The 16,773-nt window shown below is 39.3% G+C and overlaps 1 protein-coding gene and 1 long non-coding RNA gene across 2 annotated transcripts; one reads left to right on the forward strand and one right to left on the reverse strand.

The window, feature by feature from the left end:
- Positions 1 to 618: 618 nt before the first annotated feature.
- Positions 619 to 16,216, reverse strand: LOC138190207 (uncharacterized). The gene is made up of 4 exons (XM_069132839.1): positions 16,059 to 16,216; positions 5,959 to 6,174; positions 5,052 to 5,341; positions 619 to 3,649 (listed from the first exon to the last, which is right to left on the reverse strand). Exons 1-4 carry the CDS (start codon positions 16,062 to 16,064, stop codon positions 3,355 to 3,357), a joined length of 807 nt encoding a protein of 268 aa, XP_068988940.1. The 5' UTR covers positions 16,065 to 16,216; the 3' UTR covers positions 619 to 3,354.
- On the forward strand, positions 6,099 to 9,202 carry LOC138190208 (uncharacterized). The gene is made up of 2 exons (XR_011176233.1): positions 6,099 to 6,191; positions 8,157 to 9,202. It is a non-coding gene; the product is annotated as an uncharacterized LOC138190208 (long non-coding RNA).
- Positions 16,217 to 16,773: the final 557 nt, after the last annotated feature.

Here is a 16,773-nt window from a genome sequence, read left to right on the forward strand (position 1 = left end):
TTCATCCACCATCCCGTCGACCGCGGATTCGTTATTGAGCCTAGGATCATTGTCATTAGTTTCTCGAGTATCTAATTACCACGGTTCCTTGTCCAATCCTATAATAATCGTATCTGCACTAGTCAATGTCTTCTCTATTGCTTATCGACAATGCGTAAACCAAACGACGATTCGTTTCACGCCCCTAATCCTAATTGCAATGTAAACCCGACATATATATATATAATAGTAAGGTATGTTCACACTTCTAACTTCAATTATACGATCATAAAGCAGCATTTACGATTATTTTCTAAGGTGTGTTTAAAATAATATTCGTTGATTACCCCTCAAAGATGTGGATGCAAACACAGTGTACCGTTTGATGCAAGATTTGTTTTCATTTTCCTTTTTATCGATGTTCCGATAAAAATGTTTAATCGCTCAATGGGACACTTTTTATTTCAAAGTATCTTGTATTTATCGGTTATATTCAAAATGCCCTAACTGTCAATTTTCATTCAATTTTTACAATTGTAAAAAGTTCAAACGCTCCGGTCACCAACGACCAACGTGGCAGTCAAAGTGTCAACGAATAAGACGATTGTCGATGTTGAGGAATAAAAATGATCGGATGAATTATTGGAAAAGACTTTATTTAGAATGTCACTTTGAATAAATTCGAAAGTTTTGTACAATACGAAGCGATTGATCGACGAAAACAGCCTCCTCTCGGAAAAGGAATCTTTTCCAGAATCAGAACTGAAACGATTACAGCGGTTATATCGATTTTACGTTTACATTCTACGACGACAAGAACCGTGATCATCCTGCCATAAGTGAGATTTTTTCTTTTTTATTTTATTCTATCCGAAACGATTTCACTTTTTTTCCATTTGTTTCATGAAAAAATATTTCCTCTGAAAATTGACCAGATTCTCTTTTCTTTGACAGATTCTAATTTTATTAAGACTTTATATTAAGTCTTAGAACTTTCAATTAAGGTAGAAATTTTCTCGTCTCTCCTCCTTTTTACTTCGTAGCACGGTACGCATAGATGTATACATTTTTAATGTTTTACATTTAAAAAAAAAAAAAAAGACGACAACATCGTTTTTTCCTGCAACGCGACGATTACCTTAGAAACTTCGTTGCTTAATATACAACACAACGTCAAGGAATCAAACGCGCTCCTTGGTTAATACTTGTATATGTGTATATTTACAATATGTATTTTATATAGAATATACGTGTACACATGTTTCACGATTATCTTGTAAAGTGTCGACGATCTGTAAGCCTGGAAGGAAGGTTTCTCTCTGCATTTTATCTTGAGGCGTGAACGAAATACGTTTCCACGGAATTATACGGGTTGTGTCAGAATTATAGCAACCTTTAAATGAAAAAATAGTATTGGATACTACTTTCAGTACTTTCCTACAGAGTGTTGTTAACGATGGACAACAATTTAAAACCTTATAAAACAAATATGCCACGTAAAACGGCGAGAACGTAAACAGGAAAAATCCTTCTAACCTTTACGTAATAACTCGAAACAAAAATTTCGAAACATTTATATTCTACCTTTCTTTTTATTCCTCTGCGTTTAAATTCTAAAAATAAGTAGAAATTTTAATTCCAAAAAATGTCATCCTAAAAGAGTAAAATTCAAGCGTTGAATACGAAGGTCGAATAAATCTTTCGATTTAAACGTCGCCAATATTGACGTAGCCTATTCGATCGAAAAGAAAATTTAAATTGCGTACGAAATAGGAGAATTTTTAATTCTATGATAAATCAAACGGAATTTTAAATCACAAGCATAAAATCAATACAGCACCGAACGACGTATACAAATTTGTGTAATGAACATTTTAATTACGAAAGTGCACGCCTCGACGGGACGCAAGAGGACAACTTTCTGACGTTTTATAATTTCACATCAAGTCGCTGTTCAATAGCGATGAAACGCTCGAACGGGCTGTATTTAATGTGACATTTAGCGTACGAGACGGAAGAAGCATCTCGATAATTTCGCGGTCGCGTTCGCGACATGCTGGCGCGTCGATTATATCGAGCGCTTCCGCGAGTTTGAAATCCTTCGCGAGGAATTCGGCCGCGATTTCTCTTAAAACTACGGTCTAAATGTCGGAGCGATTGTCATCGGGATAGAATCGTGTAAAGCACTTGAAGAGTCACGGATTTGTATCCAATTAACGCGCGCTTGCTTCGTACATTGTGACATATTTTCGCACGCGAACAAGGTTTCAAAGTTCACAGCAAAACTTTATTCATTTGAACAAATATTTCACGAATAGTAGAATCTCCTATAATTTTACTTATTCAAATAGAGATTAGGGAAACTGTAGGTTAATTTTTAATATTTAAAGATATATTTCGTTCGATCGCTACGCTACATAGATGACTGTAATAGAGCTTCTTTAATTCTACAACGTCTCGTTCAATTTCTTCCGCAATTTCTCCTTCAAATAATCAAAGTTGATATTCGAATAAACGACAGCGTTAGTCTATTTGATCCAGCGCTAACTAAAATTCCGTTGGAATAAATAAAGTTCTGCCATAAACTCAAAGCGTTCGATAAATTTCGATAACTTGGTAGAAAGTTCGCTGTTATAAAATTTGCCAAGCTAATTACTTACTTATATACGAACGTAGCCGTTCGTTATTCAAAAAGGGAGATTTTTATTTAGAAAATGGAAATGTTACATCGACCGATTTGCACAGTCGTAATTCGCACACGCACTTTGCCCGCATGAAAATGCCGCAGCGAACGATCGCGTCGTACACCGGTAAAAATGCTTGTTAGCGGTGTCGTAAAATTCTCAGCGCCGTATCGTGATTCTGTTCGCCTTTCTTTATTCCCTGGGAAATTCCCTAGCCATCTGACTCGCGCGTTCGACATCCAAGCAATCTATATTTCCGGTATATTGTTTTCTGCCGAGCTTCCTCGTTTCGTTCTATTTTCAACTATCGCGTCACTTTCGTGTTTGTATTCCACGATATTGCGAACCAACGTTGACAACAATGATCTCGACTATTCGACTAGAGATAGTTCTTCAAGGTAGGCCCCGTAACAAACAACGCGCGAAGATTTATCTTCCTTGAACTTTAGTTCAAACTTCGTTCGTAAGTTCAAATTTTACTCGCATATTCAGTGGCTATCGTTGAATACTCGATCGTTATTTTACGATACACTCGGTCCCCGATGTATTCGGAAATCGATAAGCTTTTAGCTGATTGGACAACGATTTGATAAATCGGCCGAACGAGTCACTGGTCGAAGGCGTCACTGGTGCCCGGTCGATCGAACTCCTGCGTGGAGCCAGCCGGTCGATCGGGCACCAGCAGCCATCCTCACGTTCTCACGAACTTGTACACCACACCGAACACCAACACGCTCACGAGAACCAAGACCAGAGCGGTGACCACCTTCGCGAACGCGTTCAACCCGCTTTCCGTGTGCTGCTGCGGTCTCCTGGTTGGCACGCTCTGTTTCGAAGCTAGACCCCGGGCCAGCGCAGGAAATGCTAAGCTCTGGGTAAAGGTTAGCTTGTGCAGGGATTCCGACAGAGAATAAGGACCCACGGAACCACGGGCTGCTGCTCTCAAGAGGGCGTACTCCAAGTCCAGAGCGTCGAACATGCTGTACCTGTTGATTGGAATAGAAATTTTTGATTACGCGATGGAAGATAGTTGATAGGAGGTTGTGTCAAATGAATTGGTATTATGGTTGTTTTGTAACCGAAGAGACGAAATAAATTAGCAGTGACATTAACGGGAATATACAGAGTGGGGAAAATACTGAAGAAATATAGAATCAGATTGCGTTAAAAATTTAATATTGTCTATTTCCAACAGATCGTAGATATATGTTTCTTTTTATATAAAATTATCGCACGTAATTTGCTCGTTCAAATATATTTACAATCTGAAATTTTTGCCATTAGTTAGTTCATCGCTTGTTACAGAATCTATGTTTCCATTAACTACGATAGGCATTGTGATGTATTTAAATAACGACTGGTTGGATATCGCTGTTACAAACAAATATACAAAGCGGCCTGCGAATGTCAATAGAAATAACTGTGTTTGGTACTTTCGAGGGCTAAGACGTTCGGCTTATTTTAGAATCTAGCCCCAACACGTCATATCTGAAAAATACTCGAACGAAAAAGGCAACGTCAGTCCGTCGAATCGATTCACAGCGTGACTCGGCGAAGGTTTCACCTTTGAAAGTTCCGAGTTCGAGGTAGAAGGGCGCGACGAAATCCCGACGATTTCCGCCTCCGTGTGAAAGCAAGCTGTCGGCCAAATCACCCGGATACCACGGCCACGATTAATATCTCTGGATGCATAAATGAAAAGGAGAGCGGTAACCGCACACGTGTTCGTATTTGCATGGTACCAGGGTCGCGCCTTGACACGAGTCAAGATCGACGTCAGACCGTTATCAGCCCGGGGGATTATTTCTAGCCCCGTCCTCCCGGCAATTTCACGGATCGGGAACAGACACGTCCAAGGGTTTTTCTCCTTTTTATAAGCGAGACCGTGACGCGTCTGGAACGCGAACGATCGTTGATATCAACTTATCTTGGGATGCAGATCGCTCGAGCAAGAGCGAGAATGAGATGGTATTTCAACCAAGTTCGCGAGCTCCGTTATGCGACGATGAGAATTTCTTCTTTATGTAAAAGGTTCGTCATAGTTCATTTTTATGGCATGTGTCGGACGAATGAAAATTTCTTCGTATTACAGAGAAACTTCGTATTATAGTAGTTCACGTAAAATTAGGCGAGATTTAAGTCATCGTTTTTCTGTCTTTGAATTTGTTCAATCGATACGAAAGTTCGAATTTTGCATCCTTTGCTCGTTGTTACGAGAACCGGTTGTATTTCAAAAGTTTTATCTTCTCGAAGATCAGAGTTGCTGTTTTTTGTTTTAACTATTTTTTTTTTTTAGAATGTTCGACGTATTCTAATAAACGTAATTTTCGTTGAAAAATCAACGAGACAGGCCCTTAGCTTATCGAAAGAAAAGAATACTACTGTTACCTGCTACTACGTCTCCTATCTTGCGAATGCATTTGTACATTCGCAGAACTGGGCATCGAACGCAGACTGCTGGTAGTCGAGCTCGATGGACTGGGCGGAAGCGGAGGTTCTTCGTCGATGGACGTTCTGTCTGGCGTCGGTGGACTCTTAATCCCGGAATTATGGTGATTGTGATGCAAATGGTGCAATTGCAGTCGAGCGTGGTCCGGATGGAGTAGACTGGCGCGCCGGGATTGTTGAGGCGTGGTGGCTGGGCTAGTGCTGGCTACACCGCACGGAGACGGCGACGCCTTTTCCGACAATCGTACGAACAAAGTCGTTACAGTTTGGCTATTTCTATGAAATTTTTTTAGAATGTCGCGAAACTCGGGCGCTGAAGCCTATCGATGGTAATTATTGTTATACCGATTTTTCGGACTCGGTGATCGCTGATGTAGAATTGGTCGGATAACTTGATTTCTATTTTTATGAAATCGTATACTTTAGTGAGCGTTGCTACTGAATTTTACGTAATTTGATACATCGTGTAACTTGTTGGTATCTTCGAATTCTATGATTCCACGAATTCTGTGATTCGTAGAATTTTACGATTTAGCTTTTGGTCCATTGAATTCTACAATTTCGTTGTTTATTATTATCACACGTCGCAATTCTGTAGTTAACGAATCTGTTGCCGAATCCATATTTTCTAAATTTTTACTCGCAGTAGCGTAATTTTCTGATCGTTATAGTTAAAACTCTTTACAATATTTTATATATTTTTGGAATATCGTATGGAAAATCTATCTCTGCCAAAAACTTTTACACGCAACTGTATGCATTTTATCTGCCAACAATACTAAAATAGAAATTGAAGGATCTGAAAATCATTGGGTAACGCTTGCCTCAGCTGTTTCGATCACGTTACCTGTATGGACTCGATGCCACTGTCGTTGACGTTTTCCTGGACATCCGGAAACACGAATGCCTGTGCCTGTCCGTCGGCCTCGCCCCTCGGTGAGTCGCTCGGCCATACCTGCAGCAATGGAAGTCCGCCACGAGGCTCTGTGCAAACTTCCGCGACGACGTCGTTGCTCTGCTCACCCGTACTCAGGCACAATCGGCCCAGCTCTCTCAGTGGCTTCTGTTTAACGAGACACGGTTACTGTTTGTCCAATATTCACTTTCCCTTTATGACCAGCAACAATTATTAATAGGTTCCAGACTTTGATCAATAAGATTATGTAATTTTTAACATAGATCGCGAGGAAGAGCATCAACGGAGTAGTATTTATTATAATCCAATTTATTTCGTGATATACAGAGTGGTTGGTAACTGGCGGTACAAGCGGAAAGGGGGTGATTCTACGCGAAAAAAGAAGTCGAAAATATAGAATAAAAATTTTTCGTTCGAGGCTTTGTTTTCGAGAAAATCGACTTTGAATTTTCGTTCGGTACGCGTGCACCTTATCGCGTCTTGTTATAACGGATCTCACTGTAGATCGTTGTCTCGATGGAAAAATTAAAAAAAAAATTTTTGTTCTATATTTTCGACTTCTTTTTTCGCGTAGAATCACCCCCTTTCCGCTTGTACCATCAGTTACCAACCACCCTGTATTAGACGATCCTGCAAGTAATACGATTTTTCTGAAAGTTAAGTTCAAAACGACAGAAACTGTCGCTATCGGAGGTTTCAAAAATTCGAATAGAAAACTTCATAGAAGAAGATAGTGGATTATAAAAAGTACGAGGAAATCCATCATCGATTGCCAAATGGTAATTGTTTGTTTGTATCCAGCGATACGAAAACCAACGACCGCGTTACTTTTAAATCTATTTCTTGTTTATCGAATACGAATTACGTATCTGCAATTATGGAAAATTTGAAGTGGCGCGATCTTAGACAAAATTTAGCGAAATTTAGAAAAATTCGACCGAGTAATAAAGTCAATAATTTCTGTAGAATATAATACCAAGATTATTTAAGTATTTCTTTGCTTGTTTAATGTTAGCAGTTAGAACATCAGAATCTCAAGCGTTTCACGACGTGTACGAATCTGCTCAGTATCTGACGTAATCATGCTCAAGCTCTGATAACGCTATTCCCAGATACTATTCCAGTCGTGCACACAACCGCGTTATGCACGTTGCATTTACATCACGCGAGTGCTGTCACTGGTTCGAATTGATTTTGCACGATATAGTCTATGCAAGGACGTTTCCGGAAATTTCACCGAAGACACCATATGCTCTCATTGTGTCGATCGTTAGATTACATTTACTCGTCGCGTTGCAAACGAATCGATGATTATCGAATAACCATAAAGATTAGTTCTCCACTCTAGCTTTCACTGTTGCCACTTTCGTATAGCAATAACGATGTTCATTAGTTGCTAAGGTGTTATAAATGCACATGTTTAATAATCTTTGCATCGCATTTACCTTTTCCTCTTTTAGAGTTTCAGTAAAACTCGTACTCTTTACGTATTATATTCTCTGTCCTGATTATCTCGCTAAACGTCTTGGATTTTTGACAAAATTTCAAATTGAAATAGGGCAATGTGGCAATCAAGTATGAATGCGCGAGTAATTTGACCATGTTCCAGACAGTTCCAAGGAATAATCTTTCAAATAACTATGTCATCCCATTTTTAAACATACGTAGCTTTTTCAAAACATTATACACGTATTTAGTCAAAGTAAATTAAAATGAAAGAAAAAGCAGTTTCATTACAAAATTTACAATAATATCGCAATCGAAACAGTACAAAAATTGCACCAAAATTCTAGTTGAGAAGATTAAGACCAATAAAAGATTGCATTTGCTTCGAAAAATGCTGGATATTGGATTTATTACTTTGTTTGCACACACGAACGAACGATCGACGAAGTTTTCATCTCTACGGAAGTTGCTGCTCACAGAACTAAAGCTCGATTCGGCTTATCGGTTTACAAAAGGAGAGGCTTTGTGTTATTTCCATTGTCCGCTCATCGAAAGCGTTCCAATTCGATCGTCTGCCTACGTTGCCTCGCCTTTGATGGCCGTTTTGGAAACATGAAAATTCGATCGATGCACCTGCTAATTATTCACCGACGCATCATCTATCGACGAGCTTGTTACTACAGGCCAGAAAGAGCCAGGTGATATAATATCAGAAAATATCAAGCGACAAGATGTTAGAGATACGGAAATACAGGAGATTTGGCGATCGAACGCTGAGAACGGAGTTCCATGCGAGGCTCGCGTAGATTCCAGCGATATTTGACCTGTTTCATCGGTCATCGCCGACGATCATCGCGTTTGATACGTTTACCGACTATTCGCAAGGCAGAGGCACGTGCATAAGTAAAGGTGTTATCGTAATATATCACATGTTTCCAAATCGAGAAGTAAAATTGGTGAAAAAGAAGAGAAACTTTGGTAAAAGGAATTAGACGTTTTTCCGTAAATTCCAGTAAGTGAGAAGCGATACAACTCCCTGCAAATAGTTCATAGTAAACCGAAAGAGACACGTGTACAAATAATTAGATTAGATAGATAACAGAGATGTTTGGCTACCGAAAAGTGTAGTACAAACCGTACGAGGGGCTTTACGAATCGGTAAACTCGATCAAGAATCGAAGAAGCGTTCGTTCCGTGTTTCCGATCGTCTCGAGAGAACTCGAAGGAAGATCGCAGCAACGTTAAACAATCTTCGACGCTCCTCGCACCCGAGAATAGCGTCGAACCGAATGGAGAAGGATATTTCTCGTTTATTTTCCCTGCAAAGTAGGTTCTCGCGATCTTGATTTCACCTATAAATTACAACTACCCGGATGGCTAATTAAATTAACCAGACACCTTTATTAAAACTATCTCCAGGAAGAAGAGAAATTGCAATTACTTAATTCAAACACAATAGAGAAATCGAAGATTTCACGCGTGTATGAGTGGAGGAAACTGGTTCTTTAATCTAACTCGATACCCGATACGGTATATCAGTCTGTGTGGTTCGTGCGTGGCTAAGAATATCAAAGTTTAATTGACGATATCGTTATTAATAATCCATAATTGCATCTGACGCGAACAGAGAAATCTTTTCGAGAATTTTCCTGAACCACGGAACTCGAGCATAAGTTGGAAAGTCTTCGACCGGGTATAGCTTGTCTTGCCGCGATATACTCGATCGGATTTTTATTAAGGCCTGTTTACAACTGGCACGATGAAGGCCTCGCTAACACGCACGTATCTTTGTAACACGATGACGTAGGAAGCTTTCGGCCGAGAATTCTTCGCTAGATAATATTTATCGCGGTGTAACAATAAAAGTGCAAAGTTCAAAGCAGCGGCCTCGTGTTCTTAGGGCACAATCCGATTCTCGCCCTTTGGACGTCATTTTCATTATTCACTTTTGCGTCATTTTCACGACCTTGGCAGTAGTGGATATCGTCATGGCGAGAAACCGCCAAGCAATTCGATTTCGAAAAACCCTCGACGTTTCAGGGAAAATTATCAGTTCTACTTCGATGGTTATTTTCTTATTGTTTTAGTATTGGTTTAATTTTCTGTCCTCTGATGTTCCTCGTTTCTTGCTCCTCGATATCGCCAACGTAAAAGCGGATCCTCTACTGTTTCGGGAAAATTATTTACCTATCGATCACATTTCGATAATCGAATGCGCACTTATTCGAACATTTTTAAACTAAGCTTACTGAAAGTTTCTTATGCGATAAAAGATCGATAAAAGGAGAGAAAAAGTTTCCTATTGAAGTTAGAATCGTTATCAACGATCCAAGTATGAAACCTGTATGAAAGTAATTAAAACGAAAAGTGTATGGGACAATATATTTTCGTAGCACTAATCCTTAACTAGCGGATAACTCGTTTGTAAGGGAAATCTGAATTTTTATTTACTCTTGTCATCGTAAAAAAATCAAATGAATAAATTTAGAAAATAATAAATTTGAATAAACATTCACTGTTTAATAACACTGTTTCTCCATATTTTGGAATACGTACATTGTGCAGTCATTCTACGAGTTCGCTGGACGATGAGAGCGATTCACGACGCCGCGACGCGACGAGCGATTCTGAGCAGCGACATTTAATGGGATTATAACGTAAATTTATCGGTTCATTTTTATCCTGTTCAGCGTTTTTTTCCACAGGCGTATAATTAGTCCGACCTCGTGTAAAAAAAGCCGCTCGGTCCGACAAGCGATGCGAATGCAGATCGATAGAACGCAATCAGGAAGCTAATGAAGCTGGACGCTTCTTTTACAGCTTTTCCCATTCCACGGAAGGCAACGTGGACGTGTAAGAAAGAAACAAAAGAGGAGATAAAGAAACATGAAAGGCGCTGGAAAGAAACGAACTACCTGTTCCGGAAGAGAATGTTACGATAAAAGTTTCGGATTCGTCCTGCGAGTTCGTAAAGGATTGTCTGCTAAATTTTCAGCTCGGAATGCAAGAACCATAAAAAATGGTACAGCGATTATCGAATGTATTTGGATATAAAAGACGAGAACGAGATATAAACAAAAGATTCATCGACTGACTTCCTCGGAATTGTATCGCATCTCAAATTTACAAAACCACTACAAACTTTTTAATTCCTGTATTGGTCCTTAGAAGAAATTCCTTTGACGGTCTACATCAACTATTACGTTCTATACGATAGTAGCGGCTATTCTGATTTTCTATTTATCAAGAGGATCGTATGTACTTCCTTCAAATGTCCTATAATTTCACTTTACAAAATTAACCACGTACTAAGAAGATTTATAAAACTTTTCCATGGCAAATGTTCAAATATTTTCGCGAATCACTATGCGCGTCTAAGAACGATAGCTATGAAATTGACTACGTCTATTGGATCCTTTCGAAGCCTATGAGGTCTCTTAAGGAATTTATTTACTGCTCGCTAAACATTTTGACATCATATTTTATGTATCGTCAGTGACACGAAAGTTTTGGAGTTTGGCTTATATCGGACGAAGAATGTTTAGCAGCTGTCGATTGTTATCCTATAGAAGAGTTTCTAGTGCAAACATTTGCTGAATAACGAGAACGTATTTAGAGGTAGAATCGGGGAACGAGTTTCTTTGTATTGTTCTGTGCGCAGTGGTTGAAACCGGTTTTATGAAAAATTTCGTGGCATTTTTAGCGTACAAGCCGGATTTGCGGCCAGCACAGCGACAGAATTTGAATGAAACAGCAATCTGGCTGCGATCCAAATCCTTTTTGCGTAAAATATAACACGATGCGGAATGTCCAAACACCCGACGCGACGCTAGTATGAAAAGAGATGAAATATGCATTCTTTTCTGCTCGTATATTTTTTTACGTATTTCTAACGAATAGAGAATTTTCTTCACGTACAGTATGTTATAGCCACTTACGTACCGTCACCTACAGTGATTCATGAATGTGTTTGAACCCACACAAAAACTTTTTACGAATGTGATGCGTGTGTTAAGTATAAATAAATATACAGGGTGGTTGGTAACTGGTGGTACAAGTGGAAAGGAGAGGGGGTGATTCTACACGAAAAAAGAAGTCGAAAATGTAGAATAAAAAATTTTTTTTTAATTTTTCCATCGAGACAACGATCTACAGTGAGATCCGTTATAACGTACCGCACGCGTACCCAGCGAAAATTCAAAGTCGATTTCCTCGAAAACAAAACCTCGAATGAAAAATTTTTATTCTATATTTTCGACTTCTTTTTTCGCGTAGAATCACCTCCTTTCCGCTTGTACTACCAGTTATCAATCACCCCCTTTCCGCTTGTACTACCAGTTATCAATCACCCTGTATATTCTCTAATTACGACTACCTCTTTCTATTGTCATTATTTCTTAATATGTTAACAGAAAAAGATCGAGAAGATAAAGAAAGAAATATTATTATTATTAAGACTATATAGGAAGAGAAGAATTCGTTGGCGGATAAATATCATTTAGTCGGACATCTCGGTCGAGCTGAAAAATTCCAACGAATCCTCATTAGTAACGACCGATTTCTATGTTTCATATCATACAGTGCTACTGTATTTTACCAAAAATCATTCGAATCTCTAAAAATGCATCGTTTTAAAGCTATACATTTTGATATGAAACATTACGAATTAACCGCTGGAGCACTCTGGTTTTAGCGTTAAAAATGTAGATGTCAAGTCGTTTGGCAAAGTGCTTCGTCGAATTTTAAATAGACAGTATCTTAGGTAAAACTCGCCTGGATTTTTAAATATGTTACTCGGTTGCAAACTCGTTCGACGAGTCTCACGATCGACTAAACAATACAAAACGAATAAAACATCCCATCATGCTCGAACAATTCTTCGTTCGCTTACAAAGCGAAGGCCCAATTTTATAATGGCAATTCATATTGCAATTACGCGGCTACATTTGCAGTGCATTCATTCGTACTCCCCTTTCGTTTATCGATTTCGTATTTCGTACGCTGCCGGTATCAATTTAAACAGAATATTTGTTACGATATTAAAGGTACTCGTATAAAGGTAAATAAAAAATTTTTGTATCCCGAAAAATACGATATTATACTATTCGTATTTTAGTTATAATTGGACCGCGCGTGTTTATGCATTTATAAAAAATCTAAAGGTGCAAAAATGCAGAGAATGCACACAATATTGGAAAATTTTTGAAAAACACAACGCTGATTTATGATGGAAACATTTCTTTGAAAAATTCAATTAATCGACTACATTCTCTATTTATTGAAGTCATCGACTTCTAGCTACAACTGCCCCCTCCCTTTCTCTTAAACTAATTACCGTTTTCAACACTCTACCGGCTCTTAAAGAAATGTTCTCTTAATTAGTAAATTATCTCGAGCAGCTAGCAGCGAAGGAGCGATTCAAATGCTCAGCTGTTAGCGACAACTCGCGCAGTCCATTAAGAATTTCTCGCAGGCAGGTAACCAGGGGTTGAAAGGCGATGCCATAATCGCGGCCAATGATTTGCAGAGCGAGTCCTACAGACGCACGACAACGTTCGTGACCGTGACTGAAAGATCTTGCCTTGTTCGGCCTTGACATGGCACGGTCGATGAGGGAAAGGTAAAAAGCGGGTTGCTTTTTCTCGCACAGTACCTCTCCATGCGTGTACACAGTAACACCCTTTCGTTTAATCTTTAACCGTTGGCCAAAGGACATGCACGTTCTCTTTCGTCGAATATCACCGACTGGAATCATTTTTTTCTTCTTATTATCAAAGAGTTCGCGTAACAGTAAATAGGACAAAATGAAATTTCCATAGCTTAACGATTAAAATCGTTGCTGCTCGATTACTAATTTTGACACGAAACTGTCGGCAAACTTTATCATCAAACGGATTGATGTGACGTTAGTGGAAAAGTTAAGGGTTACCTGATGTAAATTAATCGAAACCTTTGCCCTTTGAATCGAGGACGAGAAGGTTGTCGAGAGGTTTCGATTTCAAAACTGGTTTCTCGGTACGAGGGCAAGATATCATCGCAATTAGAATTTGCTGGTAACCGAATTACCTAATTTTTATTTCAAAGGCAATAGTTTCTCGTTCATTCTTCCCGTTAATAAAAATGAATAAATAGTTGAATGAGCAATTGAAAAGATAGAAAAGCGAGTAATATATATAAAGAGTGGTTGGTAACTGGTGGTACAAGCGGAAAGGGGGTGATTCTACGCGAAAAAAGAAGTCGAAAATATAGAATAAAAATTTTTCGTTCGAGGCTTTGTTTTCGAGAAAATCGACTTTGAATTTTCGCTCGGTACGCGTGCACTTTATCGCGTCTCGTTATAACGGATCTCACTGCAAATCGTTTTCTCGATGGAAAAATTAAAAAAAAAATTTTTTATTCTATATTTCCGACTTCTTTTTTCGCGTAGAATCAGCCCCTTTCCGCTTGTACCACCAGTTACCAACCACCCTGTATAACAATACATATACAGATATATTTTTCTTTTCGCGATAATTCTAAAAGTATTTGATAGTATACGACAGTGTCGTTGACGAAAATACCACGGAAAAAATTAATTAAAGTTATCATTACGTACAACCCTGCATCAACGGCTGGAAGGTTTTGAAAAGAAACGCGAAACATCGACGCTATTTCGCTCGTTTGTCGTCGAAAATGGCGAAGGGTCTCATTATGCCACGACGAACTAGTGTTTCTTTCATTCGAAATCTGTGCAACGTTGACCGGGAATTGAAAGGAAGTCAAGGGAACCGATCGAAGGACGTCGTTATCGAAGACACTTCCCCGCTTCACCGTAATTTTTACACAGCCAGCTTTATCCAGGATATCGAGACTCTGGAAATTCATTCCTTTCGTCGCTGTTACTTGTTAGCACACTTGTTTCGGAAATTAGACGAGTTTCTCGATATGAATCGAGGCAATGAGAGCGGAAATTCCGGGAGCTTTCTTTTCAAGCTTCCTCGCTATTGAAAAGGTACGATTATATTTTTTGTTCTTCGAGGATACGAAATTTCTAAAAATAAATATTACGTAAGATGCGAGATCCGCGAGAAGCAGAAGATTTTGTTATTTAAACAGACGACTAGCGAATTTGAATAAATATGAAAATTTGTATAACCCATCTATTCCTTTGAAAATTGAAATTCGAATGGCTAGTGCGTTTGAACAAATTTGAAAATTGAAATGATGGTTTATTCGAAAGGATGCAAAAATGGAAGTTATCAACTTCTTTTTTGAAAAGCGTAGTTGAATCGGTTAAAAAATTGGAATTATCTACTTCTTTTGTAACAATTTTGAATTTGAAGGGTTCAAAGGAAAGTAACCGAGTGCTTTTAATAAATATCCTCGAAAAGAATATTTAGAAAATAACTTTCCAGACCTGGTCGAGAGGCGTCTCATGGTTCAACGGAAGATAATTCACCCTAACCCTGCAGGATAATGAGATTACAATCGAGGGTGGAAAACGAGCAACGATACTAAACGACAAACTCGAACAAACTTCTGAACTTTCTCCGCGAACTCGACGAAGGGGAACTTGTCTCAAACACGAGACAGCTCGTATCAAGCTAACCCTAAATAATTAACAATTTAATTCAAGCCGCTCTAATGTCCTGAGCACTTCGTAATTTATATATTATCTACCACGAAATCGCGTTGAAAGTAACAAAAAATGTGCAAACTGAATCATAGCGTTGTACCGATGAAATTTAAATAAAAATTCATCGCTATATTCATCTCACCTAAACCACCACGATCATATTATTATAATATTGAAATTCCTGAAGTTTTAATAAAATATCGCAACACAAGACTTTCCCTCGAAAAATTCCCAATCCTGATTACCAGTATTCACAGACATACATTTCAACTATAAAAGAAATAAAATTTTAGGATACTCAAACATCCACCCTAGCGACGATAAAATATTTATTACAAAACTGTACTTGAAACTCTCGAAAAATTCCTATATGCTTTTATCCATACACGCGGATCGCAATCACGGAAACAAAATATTATAAAATAACAGAACTTTCAAGCCAGTGGTAATCAAATATTCGGTTATAAATCTCGAGGCGCTCGTGGCAACTTTTAATCCTATGTATTTCTACACACGTAGCTCAACTATAAAAGAAAGAATATTATAAAATACCAAAGCTTCCACCTTAGCAACGATAACATATTACAAAACCGCACTTGAAGCTTCCGAAAATTTACGTGTAATTGCTTGTAATAATCTTACTCGTAATTACAAGAAAAAAAATTACAAAACGACGAAACTTGCAACCCCCGGTAATAATAAAATACTTCGATATAAATCTCGAAGCACTCGCGAAATCCTCCATCCTGTTTATCCCTATTCACCCGCGCACCTCAATTAGCAACGAAACAAAATTAGAAAATACCAAAACCTCCACCCGAGATATTACGAAACAAATTTCGAACGCCTGGAAACATTCCCTCCACCCCTATGCACCTGAACTTCATCCAAAAGAAGCCCGTAGAAACAGCGATCGGAGAAGCTCGCGTCACGAGGAGTCTCGGACGAACGTGGAACATAGGCCACCCACCTGCATGCTTCCGAGGGCGGGCTCATGGCCAAGAGTTTCGGCACGATCATCAGCGTCGTGCCTGCTGTCGACGTCCAGGATATAAGCTCCTCGGTCGGTCTCCTCGGGGTTCGAACTGCGACTGGTTCCGCTCGTCAGGACAGCCGAGACAGCAGCGTGCTCAGGGGGAGGGGGTTGCCTCGGTCCGGTAGCTCGGCGCCGGTGGGGATGGACGGCCGTGTTTCGCCGTGCTTCGGGGCGAGAAAGAGCTAGAGAGAGGCGAAAAGGGTCCAGCATCGCCAGTTCTTCACCAAGAGTTTGATTTATCCCTGGTGTTACGTGACGAGACTGATCGTTAAGGTCGATCCGACGCTTGTTGCTGCTTGAATTATCGTTAGTGGATAGACGTGAGTGGCTAATAGGACGTGGCTAGGGATAGGGCTTGATAGAACGATGGAACGTTTGAGCAGCACTGGCCAAACGAAGAGTAAGCAGTGGATTTTTTAGCAGTCATTATTTTCGGTTAGCTCGATCTGTGCGGGAAATTGAGCTATGGGGGTTGTTGCACAATAGGAGGAGGGTTGGGCAGGGGGCGATTGAAACTTCCGATTCAGGTGGAGATGCTTGTTTACGCCATGAAATGATTAATCGACTGCGGATGTTTATGCATTTGGGAAATTTAACGCGGGCAATGCGTGCTATGTATTGCAATAAAATGTTACAAATATTCAGAGTA

Source organism: Bombus flavifrons, chromosome 3 (genome assembly GCF_040668555.2).
Source record: "Bombus flavifrons isolate JBK064 chromosome 3, iyBomFlav1_principal, whole genome shotgun sequence".
NCBI lineage: Eukaryota > Metazoa > Arthropoda > Insecta > Hymenoptera > Apidae > Bombus > Bombus flavifrons.

Bases quoted from the DNA above. Each gene is read 5' to 3' on its own strand.
- LOC138190207 (XM_069132839.1), bottom strand. The intron at 5,342-5,958 runs GTAACGTGATCG...TTGTCGGAAAAG, and splicing joins GTGGCATCGAGTCCATACAG to GCGTCGCCGTCTCCGTGCGG. The intron at 3,650-5,051 runs GTAACAGTAGTA...TCCAATCAACAG, and splicing joins GATAGGAGACGTAGTAGCAG to GTACAGCATGTTCGACGCTC.